The sequence below is a fragment of the Solanum verrucosum genome, unplaced genomic scaffold, assembly GCF_900185275.1.
Source record: "Solanum verrucosum unplaced genomic scaffold, falcon-dt-bn FXZP01000210.1, whole genome shotgun sequence".
In the NCBI taxonomy this organism is placed as follows: Eukaryota; Viridiplantae; Streptophyta; class Magnoliopsida; order Solanales; family Solanaceae; genus Solanum; species Solanum verrucosum.
In genome coordinates this window covers 2,745,580-2,766,046 of record NW_026020045.1, presented here as the reverse complement: position 1 = coordinate 2,766,046, position 20,467 = coordinate 2,745,580, and the positions used below count along the sequence as shown (strand labels likewise).

The 20,467-nt window shown below is 37.2% G+C and overlaps 1 protein-coding gene across 2 annotated transcripts in view; it reads right to left on the bottom strand.

Moving 5' to 3' along the window:
* Positions 1–20,467, bottom strand: part of LOC125821738 (uncharacterized) — a 40,406-nt gene that overhangs the window by 1,021 nt on the left and 18,918 nt on the right. For both annotated transcript variants that reach the window (XM_049501121.1, XM_049501122.1), the window contains exons 7-16: positions 17,739–17,870; positions 17,442–17,648; positions 6,968–7,087; positions 6,697–6,743; positions 3,056–3,218; positions 2,509–2,646; positions 2,247–2,369; positions 2,057–2,155; positions 1,641–1,730; positions 1,097–1,178 (exon numbers count right to left, since the gene is read on the bottom strand). In XM_049501121.1, the coding sequence (XP_049357078.1) occupies positions 1,097–1,178; positions 1,641–1,730; positions 2,057–2,155; positions 2,247–2,369; positions 2,509–2,646; positions 3,056–3,218; positions 6,697–6,743; positions 6,968–7,087; positions 17,442–17,648; positions 17,739–17,870 (1,201 nt within the window). The remainder of the gene's footprint in view (positions 1–1,096; positions 1,179–1,640; positions 1,731–2,056; positions 2,156–2,246; positions 2,370–2,508; positions 2,647–3,055; positions 3,219–6,696; positions 6,744–6,967; positions 7,088–17,441; positions 17,649–17,738; positions 17,871–20,467) is intronic.

Here is a 20,467-nt window from a genome sequence, read left to right as displayed (position 1 = left end):
GAAAAGTTTGAGAGGTGCATGGTGCATGTCCTAGTCCGACTAGGATGGTCTGGTTAGTCAGAAATTTACACTTGCAAAGAGACCCTAAATTTGGATTCATCTGGTTCAGTCACATATGACGAGGAATTTCTGTGGTTCCATGGTTACGTTCCTGAAATTGCAAAAAAGCTTCTACTGCCCCTTGATTCATTTAAATCTTATTCTGACAATCCAAACTAATATGTCTGACCTCTTTAACCTTAGCAACTGATCCAATTTCAAGTAGTGGAAAATCCACATTCTATTTACACTAAGCCTTAACAGACCAAAAAATAAAAGCAAGAAAATGTATCTACTTTTTCTTTTTTGGCTAAGAAGAATATGCATCTTGAACTTACAAGAGAGTAGGATTAGAAAGGAGGATCAGTTGTGAAATAGCAACACTGCCTTAAGTTTTTAGTCACAGCAAGTACCTCTAGATTTTTTATATATATTCTTACTACTCCCTCAGTTGTCAGTTCCTTTTTTACTTGTCCCTGGTACTAAAAATAGATTTTCCTTTTTACTTGTCGCAAATCAAGAGATTTATTATTTTCTTCCAATATTACCCTTATCATTAAATAACTACATGAAGTATTAGTAGTCAAACTTAAATTTCCAAAGCATAACTAAAAATGTTAATTTAGTAAAATAGACCCAAAAGGTGCAACTGCTAAGTCAACGTGGGCCAAGTAAAAGGCAGCGCAGGGAGTACTACTTAGCACCTCACAAGCACCAAAGAGGAATCTTGACAGTTGCACGAGGAGTGTGAATTAGCCCCCTTAACTTTTTAGATCATTCTCTAATGAAGGTTATAACTCCATCAAATAATAGGCACTGCATCCAATTCCCCCACAAAATAATTTTAATAAGAAATAAAATCCACCCAGGTCAGTAAAGTATACAAGACAGCAATAAAAACCAAACGAGTTCACAGTTAAAAAAAAATTACAAAAATTAACGAGTATGGATGTAGATGATATTAGTTTCTTATACTCCCAACTTAACCCCAATTAAGGGAAACATTCTTGCATGACACCACAAGTATATGACTAATATATAAATGTGGATTTCTGACCTGGGAAAACAACTCTACTCCCCTCCATTAGTTTCTTCTTCCCTCGTTCATGTAGATAAAGCAATTCACGATCATCGACCACCTGTCATATGATCAGAGATAATCCCACTTATTTCCAATAGGAGAGCATGAAACATGATCCACTTCACAAAGGATAGTCTGCCTTGTTGAAGGATGAAAGCATCAATCTAAAACCTTAGCTATTAGAGAAAACACACTTTTGATAACTTAAATTATCTCAACACATCCCCTGACGTGCGGGTCTGATTTTTTTTCATGGGCCAAGCATGTGGAAACTCTTTTTGATAATGGGTGACAGCGAGACTAGAACTAAGGACCATTGCCTGCCTTAATATTATGTTTGTGATCATCTTGCCTAAAACCTTAAGCTGCTTGTTTTATTAACTTAGCTATCTCAACATACTTGAAGCATGGAAATAAATGATATTGACAGGTAAGGTGTAGGAGCATAACAATAATAAGAAACCAAAAGGATAAGGAGGAAATAGCAACAGCTCTATTCACTAGGAGAGCAGAATGCAACCTCAAACAGAAAGTCAACCGAGTTCATTTCAGGGTATTTCCACTTCAACAGACCCTCATGCGTGCGAGGAACATAAGGATCATCCCAACCCTAACACAGAAAGAAAACAGGGTGGCTCAGTATCCAGAACATAAATTCATCTGTATGATTTGTGAATCTCCGTCACTGTTAGCCATAAACATGTCATTTGCAATAAAATGCAAGAGGATGTGCTACTAATTCTATCTGCAACATAACAGCAAACGTAGATAAAGGTTGGAAACCACTTCCACAGAGAGTTTTCCAACATAGCAGCCAAAACATACATGTCATATAACTTGAAAACATCTTAAGTGATGTAAGAAATTGACTCCTCACGAAAAAATCCAATATAACACTAGAACAAGAAGCAATTCAGTATAGGTACTCTTTAGCACCTGAAAAATAAGACCATCAGCTTCATGTGAAAGCTTTGGGATAAATTCTTTGAGAAGTTTTGTGACAGTAGAGAGCAGAAAAAAATCCTTCCTCCTCACCTGATAAACATTGAGAAATCAGCAGCCACTTAGGCAGAACAAATAATACTAGAAAATAACTACAATATATTCCAATTTTGACAAAACATACCCTGAAAGGCTCCAACTCATATCTATAGTAAGGGTTTCTACTCTGGTATATATGTTGACGTTCATAATTCCTTGGACCAATCACTTCTTTGTCGATCATTCTCCACCGTTCATAAAAGGGTCGCTGTAAAATTATAGAACAGAGAATGAGCAACAACAATGTACAGATAATATTCGAAGAGAACCAAAAGACCCCTAAGAGTATAGCTAACATAAATTTTTCAAGAAGGAAAGGAAGGTGGTTTCATATCGAAGAATCCAACCTCGATGACAGATACATGGTTCAGGGCCATCATATCATAAATTAGGTATCTCCTTTCCTGCTTCTGTGTGTTGGGCAAAGTATCAATTACCATCTCTCCATCAAGTAAAGTGAAGTGGTGGGTCTTTTCAGCTAAACCCTGGGAGAAAATATGAGAATTTCATGTAATAAATCATATGTACAGATAATTTCCAACAGCGAAACATAAAAGGGAAAAAAAACTATCAGAACATCCTAATAGCTAACTGGGCATTTGGTTAGAGAGGAACAAGAGATGTTTTGATGGAGAGTCAACTGCTTTAGGCATTTTGAAGAGTAGATGCATTGCAAATTTGTTTAGTTGGTCCAACTTGTATCTTGCTGTTAATGCAGAACAACTTCAGGATTTTACTAACTCATTAGTTCTGGCTTAGATAGTTTGTATAGTTAGCCAGAGATTTATTTTGTAAGCTCAAATGCCATATCTTGTAAATCTTGCATCTTCTTGATGCTGTTATTAATACCACTTATCTTATCAAAAGAAAATAGCTAACTGGACATTAGCATACTTCATTAGTGTGTCTGCAAGGAAATCTCATCTGAACCCTCCGGAAGTTGAAATGCCTATCAATTAAGAAACAGCCATCCATCGTGATCAGCATCATATACCGTGTCCCATCAGCCTTCCATGTAGCATAGTAGTAACGCTGCCTTAATAACTGCAAGTTTTCCCTGCACATCATGACAACGATTACCTTGGATGAATCTTAATTTATGGATCTTCACCTTCCTTGCTTTGTGTGGGATGCTACCATAGTTTGTAAGGCAGCTAGCCAGTTTAATAAATAAACAATTGTTTTCTCAGAAAATATATTAATATCCATGTCCGAGTTCATATGAGGTTCAGGTATGAAGTTATGACAAGATTATTATCCATGAGTAAAATTTGTACAAGGGATCTAAAAAAATACATTAACTACTCAGAACACTTGATGGACAAGCTACCATGCAGAATAAAACAATATTAGCAGAACAAACAAAACAAACCTATTTCATGAGCTGCAAGCATAATATCCCGGTCCCTGTCGAGGCCACATACATCCACCCAACTAAGGTAATTGATTCCAAAATAAAAAGACGGGTCTTTCTGCCTATTTGGCAGGTCACAAGAATCAAGAAGTATTTCAGTCTGATCATTTGTAGGGCTGGGCATAAATACCGAACCGAACCAAAGTTTTTTGGTATTTCGGTTTCGGTATTTCGGTTTTCGATTCGGTATTCGGTATAAATTTTCGTATTTTTCGGTATTTCGGTTCGGTTTTCGGTATGTGACTTTTGTATTATTCGGTATTTCAGTTTACCGAAATATATTATATTATATTTATAATATATTAATACTATATTAATTATTAATATTAATTACTCCCTCGGTTTCAAAAAGAATGACCCCCTTTCCTTTTTAGTCTGTTTCAAAATGAATGACCTCTTTCTTTTTTTGGTAACATTTTAATTTCAGCTTTCCACGTGGCATGTTTAAGGCCACAAGATTAAAGGGCAATTTTGTACATTTGACATAACTTTAATTTAGGACCACAAGATTCAAAAGTCTTCTTTATTTTCTTAAACTCCGTGCCAAGTCAAACTAGGCCACTCTTTTTGAAACGGAGGATGTATTAAATAATAAATATTAGTATACGCACAATTGAATTAGGTCAATGAATAACCCACGCTTCACTTATAACTTGAGTTTTCATTCTTCTTCGACGCCGCTTTCACTGACCCGCTTTCCCACTTCCACTTCCGGCGGCGTCGCGTCGACCAGCCGACTAGCAGCCGACCAGCAGAAGCCGCCAGCCGACCAGCAGCAGCCGCCAGCTGACCATCGGAGCAGCACTCCAGCAGGTAGTGCGGCATCTTAGTACAACAGGTAGAGAAGAAGAATCGGAAGCCAGCTCTCTTTCCATTGACAACAAGCACCGTTCTGTTAGTGATGCTAAGAATAATCGGAAGCCAGCTCTCTTTCCGTTGACAACAAGTACCGTTCTGTTAGTGATGCTTATTCACGATTGACTACCATCCTATAACAAAAAACCGAACTAACAAAAACCGAACCGAACCGAAATAATAAAACCCGAACCAAACCGAAATAATTCGGTTCAGTGTTCGGTACACGTGATACAAGAACCGAAAACCAAAAAAACCGAAAAAAAAAAATGAAACCTAACCAAATTACCGAATGCCCAGCCCTAATCATTTGAACATCCCAAAAACTTGGAAGTTCATGAACCACCAAAACACCTCTTCTGATAAGTAGTTACTTTATTTTCAGGATTAGATCTTAACTAAAACAAAACTATAAAATGTGGGTTAAGAGAATATAAGCTATTATGAAGAGACTTCAAAGAAAGCTTAGTTGCAACATTTGCAGAAATACAGGTAAAAATATTTGGGAGAAAGTCAATGACTTCTGCAGTAAGAAATGATGGCCAAGGGACATTCATGGTTGGGAGACAAACAAACTAATGAAGTTTAGGCAAAGATTCCTAATGGCTGATTATAAGAAGCAGAATAAACGGAATAAGTAAGAAATCAAGAGGTAGAAAAAGAAACGCTTGACCAGTTCCTATGAGGAGAAGAAAACAAAATTAGGGATTTCGTTACAGCACCAAATGATATTGTAAGAACTCAAGCATGAAGAAGACTACATTTCCCTATGAAAAAGTATAATTAGCACTGAACCTGTCATCCAAAATTCTATGAAAAATATAATGAATTCAACAGCAATTAGAACAACAGAAATACATACATGATCGGCCAAAAACCTAGGAAATGGCAGAGTCCATTTTCTATCATAAGCCAAAATCACTCAGATAAACCAGCCAAAATCCAATTATAATAGCCTACTTAGGCACTTAATAAGTGCTGAAACAACACTCAACTATTTTTCAAAACTGGATTTTTATTTATTTATTTTGAAACTGAACAGCACTCAACTATTTGTCTCATAGTAAGAAAAGAAGAGTATCGAAATAGGCACTTTATGCAAATAAAGCAAAAATAACAACCAAATTTTATTCTGTACCAAGTATGCTGTAATTTGTTAATCACATTAGACAACTTAAGAGGCTTAAACTGAAGAAAGCAAGAACTAGACACCTGAAGAGATAAAGAAATAATCATGATAATCACTTCACAAGTGATTTTACATGTTACATGCCACTGTAACAAACTTTGCAGTAAAACAAACTTCACCCATCTCAAAGAAAAAAGATCACTGGACCCATATTCACTAACAAGCTTCAAATCAACCATTAAGCATATTATTGTTAACTAATTGAATCATGGTGGTGGATTATTATGTTGTTTGTTGTATTTGATATGTCAATTAGCATTTTAGACAAATAAGTAACACAATTTAAACAAGTCAAACAAGATAAAATTTATTTCCAAATCAACATGTTTCCTGCTTTTAATTAATCCAACTCAGTGGTGTAGAGGATAACTCATTCTTCAGCAACATAGATACTTCAGGCTTTGATGTCTTCACGCTTATATTTAACAGCAATATCACACAAAACAAATATCGGAATTCACACTCAGATATGCAGTTCTCAGCTTGATAAGCCAACTGGACGTCCTCAAACTAATTAGAGAAACACCTAAACCAAATATCTGTTCGAACATGTAAAGTTTGAAATCACATACTGGCCAGAAATGTAGTGCTACTGCATCACATCCACATGATGAAAGAAGTACGAAACATAACAGCATTATCCGTGTGTTAAAGACAATTATCACATTACATCACACAGCACCAGCTTATTTAAAATGGTAACAGTACATAAATTTCAGCACGAAGGTTATGCAGGAGCCATATTTACAAGTCTCCCAAAGCTACACAGTATCCCAGTTCTACTGTCACACAGCAACAGTTTCTACTGTCATCTCCAATATCAAGGAAATGCAGATAAATGTCATGTATCAGCTTATGCAGAACCTTTTCCCCTTTTGATAAATTAACTTTATGCAGTTTTTATTCTGATTTAGGTGAGACCAACTGTGATAATTTCCTTGTTCGTTCCAGATGTGGGTGAAAAGAGGCCCCTTGAATGCATGGTTAAGTGTGATCTCCTAAACCTAAGGTTACGCCTGACTAGACGAAAAAAATATAATGAAGTTGAAGTTCTCCAAATAAGGACTGGAACCAAACCTGTCAAGAGAGACTGGATGTGAACCAGGAAATTGTGGACCTCTACCCTGAAAGGCAAATACACCAAAAGGATTTATGAGCTAGAATTGAAACAGCAGACATATATTTTGCAGTAAGTAGTCTACATAATCCACAACTGCACAATAGAAAGTGAGTCCACAGCAAGATCAGAAAATAAAAAGTAACGCACAAACAATAAAAGAAATCTCCATATATAAATTCCCATGCAACAATTATAAAGACACCAAAAAACCAACTGCAAAATATCTACCCCTGGGGTCATTTTCAGTGCTTGATAACAGAACTGTCGTAAATAATTTTGCTGATCTTGTGGGATTGCATCTCCCAAAATGTCATCATTTGAGGTTACTACTTGTGCTTCAAGATTGTCCTGAGAAGGGAGAAAATGAGTTATGAGGAAATTATAAAAGCTCTTTCGAATAAATAAACTTTACTACACTGCAAAAATATAGAGACCAAAACCATAACATGTTGGTATAAAGATGTAATCACAAGCATCTGTAACCTTGATCATGTTATCGTACTCTAGATTCTAGAACCTGCACCATTTGAATAGATTACTAAATTGAGTTTTCTAGGACAGTGTTCTAGACAATTGTTAGGAATGTGAAAAGTGGAACAGTTAGTTGGTAAGATGTCAAAAAGTTGGAAGTAATATAAGTTTTTATTAGTTTAAATGATGGGAACAAAGACTTCTTCCCACTCTTTGCCCCACCCACACCTTCTTTATTACATAACCATGACCACTTTTCTCACTCAACTCTCTGGCTCTCTCAGTTAAGTTTGTTTTTCTTTTTCTGGAACATAAACTTTCAAATAGTAAAAGGTGAATCAAATAGAACAGCAAAAATATATAGTTGATTGTCTGCAAATGCTTGCTTTCCTATGAAGAAGCAGTCCTACAAATTAATTATTCAGTAGCAATTTTGATAAAAAGCCCAATCCTCAAAACCTTGAAAAGCAGTTGAGTGATGATAGAATATAACAAAATACCAAAATACTTTTTCCCCAGCAAAAGATTAGAGAAAAAGGAGGACGAACTTCATTTATCTTTCTAGAATGTCAGTAAAATTAATACCACTAGCATGTGTATTTTTTCAATTTTTCATGCCAAACACTCTTTATCAAGGTAGAAAATATTATAGTTGCTCCAAGTCTAAGCAAGTTAGATATCTTTTAGCACTGTTTAGCCACTTTTGTTGAGCTTTTAAGAAAAACTAAATTTCTTCTTGGGTGTGTCTTTCTTTAATTGGTGGAGCATACCTTGTTTATCTTTCTAGAAGGTCAGCAAATATGACACTAGTAGCATGTGTATTTTTTCAATTTTTCATGGCAGGCACTCTTCATCAAGCTAGAAAATATTTTGCTTGCTCCAAGTCTGAGCAAAGTTAGATCTCTTCTAGCACTGTTTACCCACCTTTGTCATGCTTTTAAGAAAAACTAGATTTCTTCTTGGGTGTGTCTTAATTGGTGGAGGACCAAAGGCGATGAAATAGGCTGTCAATGGAGGTAAAAACGCTCAAATGCAAATAAGAAAACAAATATGGCTAAGTACAGAGTTCTAAGGATTTTTAGGAGAAATTCTTTATCAGTCAAGAAACAACAATCCTAGGAAACCTTTATCATCACATTTAGGCACCCCGGTCAGACATTAAAATAATGGATGATGACCCAAAATTCTTCAGCATTAAATTTTGGCTACTTATTTCACCCTTAATCTGCTAACTCCACAAAGGGCAGCTGGGTGGGAATGGACAGATAAAGGAGCACAAGAGACCATTTTCTTAATTATCATTCCAGAATTGAAATGAAACTTAGTCTAATAAAGCAAATTATATAGAGGATTCATATCCTGACTGAAACTAGTTTGGGATTGAAGCATAGTTGATGCAGAGTCTAAGGAAAAGAAGTCCTCAATCTGAGAATAACATATTGACATTTTATGGTACAAGTTTCATCGAAAAAAATAAAGTGAGTATTAAGACCAGACATGGAAAACGTCTCTTGGCTGACGAAAGGAGACTCGCATAAGGTGGCTCAAGTTATCTAGCCTCGACAGGCATGAGGCTTTAATGACCAACCCAGGCCTAATTCAAGTGATCTCTGACTAGGAATCATGCCTTTAAAAAGTTGTGGCGAGCCTCGCATCCCAAGTATTGCAAGGTCGGTACTCAAGAATTTCTCATTTACAAGCTCCATTGGCAAACTGACTTGGGAATGTCATAAATTGGTAATTTTCATAATCAAGCTTAACATTGCACTCAAAATCAAGTTTCACTAATTTCTACTTTTTTTTTCTTGAAATTGGTAATGTTGTATTCCTCAGCATTAAGGATATGTTGGAGATCTTCAAAAAGAAGCCAAAAAAAGAAGAGTAGGAGGATGGTACTTACAGAGATCCTAACAAATCTACTAGTTCAAATTCATCTATTTCTATCTTTTTACACCATTAATGAAAAGATACAATACAATCTCCATTTAACTTTATGGATGGAATTGGACCTATCTTCGAAGTTTCTGCTATTTCTCTCTTTCCATACATTCCACCATATACAGTGCGGGATGATTTTCCACCATCTCTTCTGGCTCTTGCTTCCTCGTCTTCTAATCCAACAACTCAGCATATATGTCGATTGCTCAGGCATGGTTCATAATGTGTCTGTGAGGGTAAGAAATAAGGCCCATAGTTGTTCAGTGAATTTACAATGCAAAAAGAGGTGATTGTTTGTCTCTTTTGTTTCCCCGCAAAGTTGGCATCTGGAAACTATGATACGCCACTTTCTCTTCAAAACCTCATGTGTTAGGCAAGCCTTTCTTACTACCAACCAGGTGAAGCATTTTACTTTAGTTGGACCTATGTTTTCCTACACATTATTCCACAAAAATTGTCGTCTTCTGTTTTGATGTGCATTACTTATTTCATAAGCCCTCTTAATGGAGAATTTTCCATCATTTTCGTGCTTCCATCTCATGGAATCTGAATTTGATGTAGTGCCTGAGAAGTCATCTAGTAGAAGAAGCGTGTTGGCCACCCTTTCCACCTAATTATTTAATATTTAATAATCTTCTAAAAGAAAAATCACATCTGTGATCGGTCGAACATTCTTTGACAATTGATTCTGGGTTGTTGCATTTGATGATTAAGTCGAGAAAGATATCCTTCAAAGGGTTCTGATTGTTCCAAGCATCTCCTGAAAACTTTGTTTTTCTCCCATCTCCCACTTTATAGTCATGTTCTCTTCTATCTTTGGCCAAAGGTCTTTGATTGTTCTCCATGCCCCACTTCCATAGGGCATAGAACTAGTACTGCTACACCATGGGTTGTTCTCACCATATTTCACTTTGATGATCTCCTTCCATAGAACCTGGTCTTCTTCACTATATCTCCAAAGCCATCAAGAGGCTATCATTCTATCTCCATCCTCCGAGGTACCTATTTTTCATTGTTACTTCCCATTTCACCAAACTATATCCTTTGTCCTACTTACATCCATGCCAAGGAAAATCCCTTCTGAGTTTGTCCAGTTTCTTCGGAACCTTTCGGTTGTATAGGGAATAGAGACATTGCATAAGTAGGAAGAGAGTCTAAAACTGAGATTATAAGAGTGAGTCTTCCACCAAATGATAAATATTGAGACTTCCACCTTGTTAATCTCTTGCCTTCTCTATTATGCCATCCATATCCTTGCCTCTTTATGTTTGTAACCAAGTGGCATGCCCAAGTAAACAACAGGTAAATGATCCACATTACAACCAAGTATGTCTGTCATACTCTGGATGTTGAGTACCTCCTTGATTGGGAAGAAACTGCTCCTCACCCAATTTATCTTCAAACCTGAAGTGGTTTCAAAAAACAATAGTAGCAATCTGATGTAATTTCTATATTCCTCGGTAGGTTCACAAAAAATAATAGTATAATCAGCATAAAGTAGATGGCATATTTCTTGTTTTGCCTTGTAGCACCTCCTTTTTGAAAGTGACAAGTGGTAGATTTACACTCATCTGAGGCCTATTTAGTACAACAATTAGTGTCTTCAATGTCTTATTATGTTCTATTCTAATGATATTTTGATGATTTGCAGGTATGAAGGCTTTTCAATATCTAATTAGCACATGATTCCAGGCTCATCTCCTTTCATTCTAGAATCTACACTCTCATTAGCAATGAGTGCAGTATCCATAATCTGTCTCCTTTTTATGAAAGCCATTTGGTTCTTGTTGACCAACCTATCTATCACCCTTTATAATCTTTTAGCCAATAACTTTGTTGTCACCTTGTAAATTCCAGTGATCAAGCTTATTGGTCTGAAGTCCTTCAGTTCCAAAACCCCTGCTTTCTGAGGGATGAGGGCGTAGGTTGCATTGAAGCTTTTCTCAGACCTTGTATTAGCATGAAAATCCTGAATATCATTCTTAATATCCTCTTTAAGCACATCCCAGAATGCAAGGTAAAAGGACATGGGAAGCCATCAAGCCCTGGTGCCTTTTTCCATTGCACATAACTTGAGACTGTCTAGTATCTCTCTCTTCAAATTCTCTTTGTAACCACTCTTGTTCTTCTTCAGTTATACATGTGGGATAAGCTGCAAATCAGGTCTCCATTCTTCTGATTCCTTGTATAGATTTTGGTAAAACCTTTGGATAGCCTCCTTGATTTCTATTGGATCACTGATATTGTTGCCACCAACTATCAAGATGTCAATGGAGTTGTATCTCTTATGCGTTGTGGCAGTTCTATGGAAATATTTCGTATTTTTATCCCCATGCTTCAGCCATTGTTTTTTTTTTTTTTGAGAAAGTTCAGCCATTGTATTCTTGATCTTTGTCTCCAACCTATCTCCTCTCTTTTAGCCACCTCTTCAAAGTCCAAAGCTAAATTAGTTTTCTGTAGCAATTCATCATCGATAAGACTTCTTTATTCTTGGATAGTCTCTAAATTGGCAATTTGGTTTAGGAGCTCCTCCTTTTGTTGTTTTCCAGTTGCCTTTGTTAGTTCTGCTCCACTGTTTCAATTTTCCTTTGAGCAGTTTCAACTTTTCAGCTAGATTGTAGCCAGGTCTGCCACCGACTTTGAAAGAGATCCACCATATTTTCACTTTCTCCTTGAACCCCTCAACCCCCATCCACCAATTTTCAAACTTAAAATAAGATTTCTTGTAATTTAATATGACCACAAGTCAACAAATCTTGATGATGATCTGAGACCAATTAAGGAATGATCTCTTGTTTGATGTTAACAAATTGTTCCTCCCATTGAGAGGAAAAAAGAAATTTGTTGATCCTAGATGCCGAGTTGTGGTTTTCCCCTCTTCTCCATGTGTAAGACCCTCCAAATAAAGGAGGGTCTATCAACTCCAGTTCCTCTATGCATTCAGAAAATTCTGCCATAGCCCCATTTATTTTGTAACAGCTTATTCTTTCCAATGGATATCTAAAAACATTAAAGTCTCCGCACGCGACCCATGGCCCTTCACATAAACTTCTCATGGCTCCCAGTTCGCACCATAATTCTCTCCTATCCAATCTAATGCATTAGGCATACACAATTGTCAGGAACCAGGTAAGATTCTGGTTTTTTCCAGACAACTTACAAGTGATACACTGATCCCCATTCTCCACCAACTCCCCTTCACATATCCTCTTATCCCACATAATGAGAATCCTTCCACCGCTACCCTCTGCCTGTAAGTGTATTTCTCCAACCCATCTATTGCTCCAAATACTCTTTAGCAACCTACTAACATTAACATCTAATTTAGTTTCCACCAAAATATATACATCTACCCCCACAGTGGTTGATTACATTCCTAACTAATCTCCTTTTATTGTTATCATTTAATGCCCTCACATTCCAAGTCATTACTTTTACCATCATTTTTTCACCATGGTTAGATCTCTCCCTCTTTTCCTAGGTTCTCCCTCTTTGAAATTCATGTCAAATATTAGATTTGTCAATTCTTTTGGCATATTGTTGTTGATGGAGGAACTTCCCTTAACTTTATAGATTTCATTCAATCTGTTCTGTTCCAGTTTCATTAGGAGAGAATAGAACTGATTCTCATAGCCCTTAATGAAAACTCCAAACATTTGACTTAGTTTAATAACATTGAGATGGACCCTTATCGTGACTTTTGATTCCATGCACTTCTTTGTTATATTGTCATCAATGTAAAGAGGCATTGGTTCTTCAAAAACCACCAATTTTTCATCTGTTGACTCATGATTCGAGTTTAAATCACTTAACCTACCTCTTTATGCACTTCCATCATTTCAGAAGAAGCAAAGTACCCCTGAGGCATGTCTTCCGCCAGCGAATTCAATTCTGAAAGCTCTTGAGAAGTTCTTGAAGTTTCTGTCATACGCAAGCAAAATCCTACATCCTCTCCAATAGTAGAGTGAGCAAAGCTTCTGTTATGTTTTCCAACTCTAGGTGAGCATATTGTGAAAAAGGTTCTGTGAAAGGAGTGGCCTTATTAATTAAAGAGCCCATAATAGGGATGGACTTTTTAATTGAGTGACCCAACTGTGAATCTAAATGAGAAGGCCCATTTAAAAATAATTTTTCCAAATTGAAACCCTCCTCTAGGGCCCCACTAACTTCTCCCATGTGGCCTATTCTTTCAAAAGGCTCTCCACTTTCTCTTCCTGATGAGGTGGATAAACACTGAGACTCCACTATATCATTTAAATTGTTTGTGGCCCCACTTGCCTTGTCCCCTTTGTCCTTATCTATTGCCCTTTTCTTGTTCGCATCGAACTCTGTTAATATTACTCTCTTCTTTTCCATTCCTTTTAGATGAAGGTCACCTCTAATTTATGCAGATTCATAGTTGTCTGCAGCAGCAGCAGCATCTCCCTCGAAGCTATCACCTTGGATATTCGCTTCTCCTTGCTCTAAGAGCATGTAGGTGGCTGGAGACTCGCACCAAACTGGCAAAGAGAAAATTAGATCACCATCGGCGATTTCTTTCGTTGTCAGTATTTTCTCCCTAGGGCCTCGAACCTTGATTCTAAGCCCATCTCAAATGGTTTTTTAGTTCTATCTCCTTATTTTCTATCCACCCCCACAGTCATCACCTATCTTCCTCATCACCTCTTTGTTCCATAACTGCAGTGGGAGCCCTAGCACCCGTATCCAGTACCAGTCAAACTTTGTTTGTTCCGGAAAAGTCCCCCTTGTTGGATTCCACCAATCAAGCTTTAGACTTGTTTTTTGTCTCCTCCATTCACCCATTAGGACATGCTTTGCCGCCCTTCTCGACTGTAATTCAAATATTGAAGCCATTCATATCATATACCTGAACATTTTGGGCGCCCTTTGATGAGTGCACAATTTGGATTCATTTAGGGCTATATTTTGATAGAATTAGTGTCCTCAAATGCATATTTTGTCTCAATATCTGATGTAAATCCTTACGTTTCTGGTATTTGACTTGAGAGACAAAGCATGGACTCTATTGAGCAAAAAGGAACAAGGCGGCTGAATGAAGGAAGAAAAGACGGCTTGAAGATCGCCTAATCCATTAGGCGAGTCGCCGAAAGGCCTCAAATCTCGCCTAATATTCCAGTGTGCTGAGCCCTGAAGGAAAAGATCAAGTCTGAGAGGAAAGGGAGCAGTCGGCGCATCACCGAGCAGTTCTGCGAAGCATTTCCCTGTCGCCCAATGACTCAAAACGCGAAGATGCTGAAGGCAAAAGCTGAAAGGCGATGACCCAGACCAAAGGGCGGATCGCCGAGTGTATCGGCGATCCCGACTAACTGCGCCGAGTGATCCTTCGCAGCACAAATTTTCAAAAACTATAAATACCTATTTAATTATGTAGCTTAGTATCCAGAATTCGAAGAATCGACTTATTACTTAGTTTTTAGATATTTTTGAGTTCTTAAGAGTTTTTGGGAGACATTGTTCTTGAGCTTGAAGGTTTTGAAGGTTTTCAACTCCAAGAAATTGGAAGTGGGCATCAAAGAATCTTCATCTTAGGCGTGTGTAAAGACATTTTCTATCGTACCCACTTGATGGAAACACTTGTTGGTATCGATTTCTATCTCTTTTTCATGTCTAGCTAAAACCCCAATTATTGGGGTGTGATTTTGTGAATATGGGTTAAATTTACTGTTGGGTATTGCTTATTGTTAGTCTATTTGCTGTCTAAATATGATTTCGTTTAGTAGTTGTGTTTGAACTTAATGGGATTGTAGTTGCAAATACGATTTCATCTTAGTGTTTTTGGCTTGCTCAAGAGAGAGGTTTTAAAACTAAGACTACTAAATTGATAGCCGGTGGATATAGGGTCGTCGTGGGTTCAGCTCAAGAGAGTGAATCCTAGACCTTCTCCCACACATTCAGCTCGAGAGAGTGAATGGGCTAAGGCGGAGGTTGTGCTATAGTGCTGCAACTCGGTGTTCGAGAGAAACCGAGTTGATTCGGGTAAGTTGTTCGAGAGAAAATTTACCCCACTAAAGTCTAGCCTAGTTATAAATATTCAGCGATTCACTATCAATAGCATTTACCCATAGTATATTTTATCCCATATTCCTATCATATCCCAAGAATCCCGTCTCCCTATCTCGTATCTTTATATTTTTGTTGTTTTTATCCTTTAGTTGAATATAAACCCCCCCCCATTGATAATTGACATTCGTGTCACCCTTTAGATTTAGTATGTTTTTATTCGTTAATGTTTATAGCTATGATTGATTAGAACTTAGTTTTACTTCTCTATTTAATTCTCAATTGTTAACCACTCCCTTGGGACTCGACCCCAACCCATTCGGTTGAGTTATATTACTACTCACGATCGTTGACACTTGAACTGGAAGTAGTGTCCTAATACGTGAAATCACCCTTCCATGTATGTTGTGCCCATTTTCGAACATCACTACGTATAGGTGCATCTTCTCCTCCACAGAATCTTCCCACATGGAACCTTCTAAGAAGATCATTATCATGGATGTTTGACGACGTCTTCAGAAAAGAAGCTTCCTTTTACAACAACCAGTTATGCGTTATTCCATTTACTATTGTACAAGGCTTCTTCGTAGTTCCCCTTTCCAATGATTGTTTTGGACTTCGTCTCCTCTTGATGTAATAAATGTACCATGCGTACTTGAGTTTCTTGAGATGAAATTCTCCACTTTTAATGCTAAACTTCCCCACCCCTCATTGAAAGTGTTTTCTGGGATAATAATCACATACCTACTTTGTCCCTTCACAGAAATAATTGATAAGAACCTACCGTACTTATTGAACTTTTGAGAACAATAAATGTTTGTCGAAAGAATTTGACATCTCCATGAAATGAAACTTTAACCTCTGTTATATGTGGCTTCCTTTAGCCTTTTGCATAGCCAATGTAAAGCTCCTCTGCTAAAAACCATACGTCTGATTGTGTACTTGGAATTTTCCACCCACTCAAACCAAATTCCTGAATTAGACCTAGGGCCCGTTTGGGCATGCAATATGGAATCATGAGATGAAATTGAAGTTTTGTTTAGACATGCGATATGGAATTTGTGTTGTATATTTTCTCATAAACATAAAAATCTCATAAGTTGTAAAACTATTAAAATAGCCCCAATTGTTTATTCAATCTTATTAAATAAACAAAAATTTATAAAATCACATAATAAATTATTACAAAGCTATTTGTTCTCCACTTAAGTAATTGTTTCATCTAACTATAATTTAATTAAAAAAAATTGAACATAAATTGTAGTGTATTAGTCTTTAATATAATCCTCCCACATAATACGGACAATTTCCTCACGTTGAACTTGCATTTCTCGATCATGTGACCGAAAAGACGAACCAACATTGTTATTTTGAGTCATTTGTTGGTCAATATCATCCGCAACTATATTTTCATGCTCATAGACCATGAATATTTCATCACTTTAACAATCGGTTGGTGTGAGTTAAAGTGACTATATGTTGGTGAGAATAATAAATTTTAAAAAAGTAATGATGTGATTATAAATTTTATTTACATATGAAATAAATGGTTAGTAGATATAAATGTGAATTGTTTTAACAAAATATAAACTCGTGGATCAATTTTTGTATTAAAATATCTTAAATCTTGATATGAAATTACCATATAATTCCATATCATGGTTTTTGGAGAATATGGAATCACATCTCATGATATGGAATCATGAGATGGAATCAGCGTAAAATCGCATGTCCAAACGCTGATTCCATCTCATGATACCATATCGTGATATGGTATCACATGGCCAAACGCCTACCTAGTCTTTGTGAGATCATAAGACTTACCCCCTTGTCTGAAATATGACTTATATCCATGGAAAGAAAAGTCTGAGAGAAAGGAAATGAAAAGAAGTTGAAAGGGTTGAGATCTGATGGCAATAGGCCACTGGAATGAGGATCCTAGATACCCAAAAAGGGTCTCTAAGGTTTTGGTCTTGGGAAGAGTGCCTGGGAGCATTTTTCTCTCTAAGTCCCAATGGATTCCTCAGCATTTTGGATGTTAGTTCACTAATTTCTCACCATAGAAGTATCAGGAAGTGATAGGTTTCTCATTCTAATGCCGAGAGCCACTAGAATGTTACCACTTTAGTGTTCACATTCAATCAAATTCAACACCGCACTAGTGGAAACTGAAGGCTTACACTTGCATCAGAGAAGGAAAAAACAAACACTTCAACCACGAATAAAGTGTCAACAATATCAAAGAGCAAAGTTATGTTGGAGAAACACATACAGTCAAAGGAGCTGTAGGACCTCCATCGTCATCGTCATCAGGCATAGCATCACCATTCAAATCAAGCTCAGAAGATCTTTTCCACTCAGGTGTTGGAGGACAAACAACCATTTCAGGTTTTTTCTCATGATAGAAGGCATATAGGGCATCGATATAGTCTGGCTTATATATCCCAGGAGGACGAGCATCAGAAAAAATTTTAATTGCCTGCATAATAATAGTACTCTGATTATTCATACGCAGAGATATGTGGTTAAATTTGAAGCAAGAAGGATGTAGCATCGCAAAATTACTAACCTGACTGACAGATATTGGCAGCGTACGCATAAGATAATGAATAATCATAAACCCAGTGCGATTATGCCCATGTGTGCAATGAACAAGAATATACTTCTTTGCATGTTTTTGACGGGCAAGAAATTGTGAAACCTGATAGAAGCCATAAATATTAGTGTCAAGTTCCTTTCAATAGTATTCAGCGTGATAAGTTAGCCTTTATTTGCTTAAAGCCTTGAACAAAATAAAACTCATATGACAACATGAACCATATTTTTTTTGATGAAGTGTTTTATAAATCACAAAGGCATCAACAAGATGCATAGTTACAAAAGAGGAGATATCAGCTAAAAAGATAACAAAAACCTAACAAAATCTAAAGAGGAGACCATATTTGATCTACTGGTCTATTGTACACAACATTATATTGCATTCCTGCAAAAGCTATATTTCAATGATGAGTCCTAATACTAAGAAAACCTAACTAGAAGTTAACAGAACACCTTTCGAATACTCTGAGGAAGTACACTACTTTTTAGTCTGAGACAAATTCTCAGAAACTACAGTTTCCATTGCAAATACAGTATCCCCCACAACTTTTTGCATTGGAAAAAGAAAAACCTTAAAATGGATTATGAACTTGAAAGGTCGTGGAGAGGGGTGCAAGTTCAAGTGAAGACGGGATATTAGCAAGGTGTGTGGTTGGCTACTTTAGAAGAGGAGTGAAGGAGACCCCAACTCTACTAGATAATAGACGTTGGGCACTCTCAACTTGGAAAACACTTTCGGGTGAACATATATGAAATGGCAGCCAGACAATTTCTCTTTGAGTTTCCAACTAAATACATGGCGGAGCAGGTTTTACAAGGAGAATGGACATGGAAGAAGGAGAAAATCCAACTTGAATGGTGGTCACCCGTCACTGGTTGTTGCACTGATATCCAAGAGACAGAGTGGACATCGATAATAGCTATGGGGTTGCCTTTACATCTATGGTCTGAGAAAACCTTCAAGGCTATTATTGGTGACCAATGTGGTGGTTGGTTAGAAATTAAGGAAGAAACCTCTTTGAAAAACCATCTCAAATGGGCAAGACTAAAGATAAGAGGAGGGCAGAGGGTGCCATCAGAAGTGATCATAGAAGACAAGGGACTGATATACATAATACCCATTTGGAGTGAAATTCCGTCGAGGGTGGATGTTGGAGAAGAGTGGAAGAATTTGCAGAGATTTGAGAAATTATCGGGAGACCGGTTCACAGACACGTGAGGAGGGTTTGGTCCTTGATTTACTAAATAGAAAGGAAAGTGGGCCATCTGCAGGTGATAGGGTTTTTTCTGCAGAGATGGACTTTGACCAGAAGCCCATTTGGAGTGATAAAAATTTTGGGCCTAAATGTTTTATTTCCTCACGTTTGGTGGAAGAACCCAGATATGTATCTTCCTACGACACTATTACTACTGAATAGATGCCAACAAACATTGTACCACAAGCCAAACTCCAATCCTACATGCAGAGGAGAGATCGAAGGAATATAGAGCATCATACAAGTTTTCCACATCTAATCCAATCCATAAGAGAGGGTGATATCATCGAGACAGAACAAGGGACAGCAGACATGAATTTAGAAATAATTGGGAATAAAAACACTCAATTGGTCGAAATTGAGCAGTGGCCAGTTGAAGATGTTCAACCACTGGATACTCAAATGCAGATAGCGGAGGTGGATGCATCATTATGGGTGCAACATAATGTTATGAGACTCGGTAAACAATTCAAAGTGGATATTTTTTTTTGAAACTGGTAAGGTTGAATTCTTCAGCATTAAGGGTATGCTAGCTACCTCTAAAAAGGGATAATTACAGATTTCCTATCAAATCTATAATCTTGTCTATATCATCTATACAAAGTTGTTTACACCAAAAAAGTAGAGATACTATACAATTCCATTTAACTTTGTGGATGGAATTGGATCTATCTTCAAAACATCTTCCATTTCTTTCTTTCCAGACTGACCACCATACACATGATAGTATTAGCTTCCACCATCTCTTTTGACTCTTACTGCCTCCCCTCCTAATCCAGCAGCTCAACAGATCTGATGTATGTTCTGGCATTGTCCAGTTCATGCTTGTGATGTTGAGAAACAAGTTCCAAATTTGAGCAGTAAACTTACAATGCAGGAAGAGATGGTTATTTGTTTCCCGTCAAGTTGCACAAAAAACACCTAGGAACCAGTTGTCTGCCTTTCTTTTGTAGAACCTCTATTAGACATGCTCTCTTTATCACTAACCAGGTGAAACACTTTACTTTTGTAGGAATGTCACTCTTCCAAAAGTAGTTCCAATTATATTTTGGGGCCCCTGTCATCCCCATTAGTCCTCTTTTGTAGGCATTGTTGACTGAGAAGACTCCATCCTTGCTATGTTTCCACAGGATCTTGTATGTTGCTGTTGTAGTTATAATCATTCCAGCTAGTTTTTCCAGTAGCGCTACCACCCTCTCCACCTCCCAGTCATTAAGTAGTCTTCTTAAAGATATGTCCCATCCATGTTCTGTCCAACAATCACTCACTCTAGCATCAGGGTTCTCACAGATTAGAAACAAATCTGGAAAAAGTTCTCTAAGAGAGGTTTGGTCTATCCAACCATCTTTCCAAAATTTAGTTTTGTTTCCATTACCCACCTTAATATACACATTTCCTTCCATTTGTGGCCATAGGTTCCTGATTGTCCTCCATACCCATATGG